The sequence below is a fragment of the Mus pahari genome, unplaced genomic scaffold, assembly GCF_900095145.1.
Source record: "Mus pahari unplaced genomic scaffold, PAHARI_EIJ_v1.1 scaffold_8128_1, whole genome shotgun sequence".
Taxonomy (NCBI): Eukaryota; Metazoa; Chordata; class Mammalia; order Rodentia; family Muridae; genus Mus; species Mus pahari.
In genome coordinates this window covers 42,613-49,079 of record NW_018394052.1, presented here as the reverse complement: position 1 = coordinate 49,079, position 6,467 = coordinate 42,613, and the positions used below count along the sequence as shown (strand labels likewise).

At 39.7% G+C, this 6,467-nt stretch overlaps 1 protein-coding gene across 2 annotated transcripts in view; it reads right to left on the bottom strand.

Annotated features, from left to right (window-relative positions):
- Positions 1–547: 547 nt before the first annotated feature.
- LOC115063385 (zinc finger protein 431-like) overlaps positions 548–6,467 on the bottom strand; it is an 8,007-nt gene continuing 2,087 nt past the window's right edge. The window contains exons 2-5 of one of the 2 annotated variants that reach the window (XM_029534787.1): positions 4,155–4,269; positions 3,882–4,008; positions 3,622–3,682; positions 548–2,332 (exon numbers count right to left, since the gene is read on the bottom strand). In XM_029534787.1, coding sequence (XP_029390647.1) covers positions 1,315–2,332; positions 3,622–3,682; positions 3,882–4,008; positions 4,155–4,157 — 1,209 coding nt within the window. In that variant the 5' untranslated portion in view covers positions 4,158–4,269 and the 3' untranslated portion in view covers positions 548–1,314. The remainder of the gene's footprint in view (positions 2,333–3,621; positions 3,683–3,881; positions 4,009–4,154; positions 4,270–6,467) is intronic. The other variant, XM_029534788.1, reaches the window with a different exon arrangement.

Genomic DNA, 6,467 nt, shown 5'->3' with positions numbered 1-6,467 from the left:
AGAAACCAAATTTCTGTTATTGTGGGCCTGGGTGCCAGAGGTTTTTCACGGGGATCTCCACCCGGGCCAGGTGGGAAGACCCGGAGGGGGCGGGTAGTGAGTGCAGGCAGGGAGACAAAGTCTCTGCCATGCCTTCCAGGTCCGAGCCTCTCTGAACTCAGCCAGGTTATGCTGGGTAGGCAAAAAGCCAACAATCCAGGGAGGAATGCAGCGGGCGGGCCCCAGGCAGCTCTTAGGGAGAGAAGATCTCTTCCCAAGTGTTACAGCCCTTGGAACAAACAGCTCAGACAAAGGGATGGTTCTCTCACACCTTTAATTCCCTGCATGGTCCTCTCTATATAAAATTCTGGTGGTGATTTTGGGTCTGACAGCAAGCCCCTCTCACTGGCTCGGACTGAGAGTTTGGGGGAAACCTTATGAGCATGTGGGAGGGCTTGGTGCTGTTCCTAAGTGGCTAACAGCCACACCACTCCTGTGGGGGTTGTGGGGGTGGTAACTCCAACAGGGTCCAGGAGACATGAACAGAGGCCTTCCATCCCATGCAAGTGAATTATCACTACCGGGTCCCAGGGTTCAAGATCTAGCCTCGACTGGAAACCAGGCTGTCTGCCTGTAGCCCATGGCCCCACGTGTTATTACACTCGTTCAACCAACACAGAAGATCTGTACAAACTGGTGTCTCTGTGCGTAACAGATTGTTATATTTTTCTCTGAAAGTACACAACCTGAGAGAAAAGGCATGAATAATAGTTGGTGTGCTCTAATACATATGTCTAGTCCCTGAACAATAGTGGACCATAAAACCTGTTCAAACTTTTAAAATAATTTTTGTGATTATAATTCATCCTTTGAACTTTCTCATTTTTCACTACTGCTAAGACTCAAACCCTGGGACCAATGGCTGAGGTGCCCATTTAACAAATCAAAGCATGTCTGGCTGTCAGTTCTCCCTGATATTTCTCAGTTCCTACCTGTTACAAGGTGTACCTAGTAGAACTGTCCTCCACTCCAGGGATTGTTCCATCTGTCTTTCAACAGAATCATATGAATATATTGTCAAGGCAGCATACATTTATTTACAGTGATGTCAGTATCATGCTCTGTGTTGTACACGTTTATGGGATATTATAGGATGCAATGCCTTCTGCTGATGTGCATCTGATCTTCACGGGGGGGAGAGGGCGATTGGCTGGACCCTTCCCAGAAAAGTCTCTGTGCAGAGGTGATGCTGGAGACCGAAGAGAATATCACTGCTACAGGTAACACTGTGACATTTCTTTTGCTTTTCAAAATAAGGGAACAAATGTTTCTTGGTTATTGATGATCTTCTGTTATTTCAATTGAGAATGAGGAAGAATGAGCTGAATAAATCAGGTTCAGTTTCTCTCCAGTATGTGCTCTTGTATGATATTGCAGAGTTCTTGCATCTGAGTAGGCTTTAGGACATTGATTACATTCATAGGGTTTCTCTCCAGTGTGTGTTCTTTCATGACTACGGAGATCATTATAATGGGAAAAGGCTTTACCACATTCATTACATTTATAACGTTTCTCTCCAGTATGTATACTTTTATGATATTGAAGATTCCCGGGTCTTGCAAAGGATTTACCACATAGATTACATTCATAAGGTTTCTCTCCAGTATGCATTCGTCTATGATATTGGAGATGACTAGGATATGCAAAGGCTTTACCACATTGATTACATTCATAGGGTTTCTCTCCAGTGTGTGTTCTTTTATGTCTATGGAGATTACTATTACATGAAAAGGCTTTATCACATTGATTACATTTATAGGGTTTTTCTCCAGTATGTATTCTTTTATGACTTTGGAGAAGACTGGGTTTTGCAAAGTCTTTGCCACAAAGATTACATTCATGAGGTTTCTCTCCACTGTGTGTTCTTTTATGATACTGGAGATATGTGGATATTGCAAAGGCTTTGCCACATAGATTACATTCATAAGGTTTCTCTTCAGTATGTATTCTTCTATGACTTTGGAGATTCCTGGGACATGAAAAGGCTTTACCACAATGATTACATTCATAGGGTTTCTCTCCACTGTGTGCTCTTTTATGATATTGAAGATGACTGAGTCTTGCAAAGGATTTACCACATAGATTACATTCATAAGGTTTCTCTTCAGTATGTATTCTTCTATGACTTTGGAGAAGACCGTTATGTGAAAAGGCTTTACCACACTGATTACATTCATAAGGTTTCTCTTCAGTATGCATTCTTCTATGACGTTGGAGATTCCTGTGACATGAAAAGGCTTTACCACATTGATTACATTCATAGGGTTTCTCTCCACTATGACTTCTTTCAGGCCTGCAACAATAATTGGCACATGTGAAAGCATTACCACATGCATTTCCCTGATTAACTGTTTTACCAGTATAAATTAATTTTACAGTTTGGTCTAATAATAAAGAACACTCAGATCTTAAGGTTTTATCACTTTGTATGCTCATGGTGTTCTTGTTCACTATGTGTTGTTTAACCTCTTTAAAATACCTGTAATCGTAAGAACATTTATTACAGGACTCACATTTATAACATCTTTTTTGATATGAGATTTCTTTGTTTTTTTGTTTTGTTTTCAAGACAGGGTTTCTCTGTGTAGCCATGGCTGTCCTGGAACTCNCTCTGTAGACCAGGCTGACCTCACACTCAGAAATTCACCTGCCTCTGCCTCCCAAGTGCTGGGATTAAAGGTGTGCGCACCTATATGATGTAGTTCATATATCTGAAGAAATATGGAACAACTCAGACCATTAAAACACTGATTGCATTCATAATTTTTCCTGTAGTGTGAATCATACAACATTAGCACTGTGACCAAAGACAAACAGCAGAATTTCCAAATTTCTACTAACCAGAGATTTTCTGCAATGTGACTTTGGGGATGATCCCACTAAGGTCAGAAAACCAATTAATTGCAAACCTCTATAATATTCAGAAAGTACCAAAATCAGAATACTACATCTCTTCTCACTGCTGTGGAATAGAATTGCTCTTTTCAATATCACTAAGCTCACATGATTTTATTCATTCTGACACTCGATATAACCATTAAAAGAAGAACAACAACTGAAAGGCTTCTACATTGCATTCACACAGTTTGACATTTTGTTCCTCATAGACATGTGGTATATGGATTAGGGTTTCTCTATGACAATATTCTTGACTCTCATAAACTGACTTCTCAATAAACATAGCAATATGAGTATCACCAACTTTACCATGGACTATTTGCTTATTAGAAGGTTTTGGATATATATTTANCACTATTCCATCTGCAATATCTAAACATTATGAGAGTACACAGATTGGCCGTTCCACAGCATAACTCTAATAGAGCTACTAATCAAATAAAGGTTATTTTTACAGTACTGGTAAGAAATAACCAATACCGTACCTTGTCTCCTTTCTAAGAGGAATGCCTTGCAAACACAAATCAGATAACTGACATTGAGGACACGGTTTTGTGAGAATAATATTATCATAGCTACACTTAAAGGACTGATATTTTACACTCTTGCCTTTATTTAGAGATTCCAGAACATATTCAAATTTCCTCAGAGATATATTTGTATCAGCTTGCATATGAAAATTACCTTTCATGTCTTCTAGAACTTTGATATTGTTCTTCAAAATGTTGGTNTTCCCAATTGTACCCTAAAATACAGTACCAGAAAATGAATGATATGGTATTGGAAATTGGGCAAAATTCAAGTTACTGTTAATTTTCACAGCGCAGAACCTGATTTATTCATTCAGCTGAATCTTCCTTGTTGTCAATTGAAATAACAGAAGATCAATAACCAAGAAACCTTTTCCCTTATTTTGAAAAGCAAAAGAAAGCTCACAGTCTTACCTATAGCAGTGAGGTTCCAATAGGTCTCCAACATCACATCTTTGTAGAGACTCTTCTGGGAAGGATCCAGCAAATTCCACTCTTCCACAGTGAAGTTCACATGCACATCATCATAAGTCACTGCATCCTAAAGTATCCCATACACATGTACAACACAAAACATGATACTGTCAATATCACTATAAAGTAATGTATGCTTCCCAGACAATACATTTATATAATACAGGTGCTTTCTCCACTTGTCTACTGACACCAAAGTTATAATCTACTCACCATGTCATTTTAGAAGGAACTTGTCACTTCTTTTATAAGGTTCTCCTATGTCACTTCTGAACCCTTTGAATAGGATATAACCTTGCAAGAGAAATGCCAATTGACAGGGAGAAGTCTGGGGAAACAGATCAACAGTACTCAGCACACATCCAAGAAATTGTATGAACAATTATTAACTATATAAATGATGGGCAAGCTTAGTGATGGGCACAGTCAGGTTTATGTAGAAGAGCTGGATTCCAGCATGGTCTATGTAACAAATTCCAGGACAGCAAAGTTAGATATTAAAACCCTCACTCCCTCCAAATATCAACCAATGAAACAAAAATGATAGAATGAATGCACAAAAATGATAGAATGATAGTTTTTTTACTGAAGTTCATACAAAGAATTATACATTCACTGTAGTTCTGTACTCATCTTGCAGAAACATGAAGCACACCAGTTTAAACAGCAACACTGATAAAATTTTACTAATGGGAATGCATGTTGAAACAGTTACATATGGCCAGGCAGTGGTGGCACACACTTAATCCCAGCACTTGGGAGGCAGAGGCAGGCGGATTTCTGAGTTCGAGGCCATCCTGGCTTACAAGGTGAGTTCCAGGACAGCCCAGGCTACACAGAAAAACCCTGTCTGAAAAAAACAAACAAACAAATAATAATAATAATAATTAATAACTAAATAAACAGTTACATATGGACAGATGAAAATACTACAATTACAAATGATGATCATTAATAAGCAACATAGAGCAGGGGAGACATTGCAGCTGTGGAAAGCTCTTAGTGGTCTTCCACATAATGGTGGTCAATTTCTGGCATTCACACGGGGACCAACAACTACCCATTACTTCAAGATCAGGAGTTCTGAGGTCATCTTCTGACAACACATGATATTCGTATGTATGCACACAGGCATGATACTCCTATTTATTAAAAAATATCAGAACAGCTGGGCATGGTGGCGCACGCCTTTGATCCCAGCACTTGGGAGCCAGAGGCAGGCAGAGGCAGGCGGATTTCTGAGTTTGAGGCCAGCCTGGTCTACAAAGTGAGTTCCAGGACAGCCAGGGCTACACAGAGAAACCCTGTCTCAAAAAAACAAACAAAACAAAACAAAACAAAAAAATTAAAATTAAAAAAAAAATTTCAGAACAAGCACAAGATTTAGGCAGAACATTCTATACCTGGAATCCAATGACTCTGAAGCCACAGGCAGTATTGATGTCATAAACATATGCCATCCTGACAAGTAGAATATAACTGATATATTTGGCCAAATTTCAAAATTAAAGATGTGGATGAAGAACTGCACAAAAGCATATGCTTATTGTGCAAAACATTAGGGGGCTTATGTGGTTTGTATACCTACAATCAGAATAGGAACGCCTTCACAGAGAATTTTTTCTTGAAAAACAAAAATAAAGGTAAAAATATAAAACCACCAGGCTTGCAAGATAGCTTAGCACTGAATAGCAAATGTGTCTATTATAACGTATATAATTTTGGGATACAGACCAAATGGTGAATGTATGGGGGCATGAGAAGAAAGATGAAGGATCAATTTCAACCATAGCACAGTAGACACAAAAAATACTTTCCTGTTTAAAAGAAATGCAGGGGCAAAGCTGGAGCAGAGACTGAGGGAATGGCTAATGAAAACTCACCCAACCAGAGACCCATCCCATGGGTCTGAAGCACCAATCTATCACATTATTAGGGATACTCTGTTAAGCTCCCACACAGGAGCCTTGCATAATTGTCCATTGAGAGGCTCCACCCAGCAGATGCAGAGAACCACAGTGAAACATAGGATGAACCTGGGGACGCTTATGGAAGAGTTGTGGAAAGGACTGAAGGCCCAGAAGAGGATAGGAAATCCAGAGGAAGAACAACAGTTTCAACTAACCTGGACCCCTGGGGACACTAAGAGACTGAGCCACCAACCAAATAGCATACACAGGCTGGACTTAGGTCCCTGGCACATATGTAGCAGATGTGCAGCTCAGTTTTCATGAGGGTCCTCCAACAACTATAGCAGGGGTTGTCCCTAAAGCTGCTGCCTATCTTTGGATTCTTTCCCCTTACTGTGCTGCCATGTCTGTCTCAGTGGGAGAAGATACACTTAACCCTGCATTCCTTTCTCTTATCTTGGTGGCAAATTGATTTNAGGTTCAAGGCAGCCTGGGCCTGCCTGGGTAATTTTTACCTTAAGTTTACATTAAAAGAACCCTTTATGTCTTACATTATTTGAACCTTAAATTCTCAGCCTCAGGCTTCTAAGCTCACAACAAAACAACTCATAAGTTA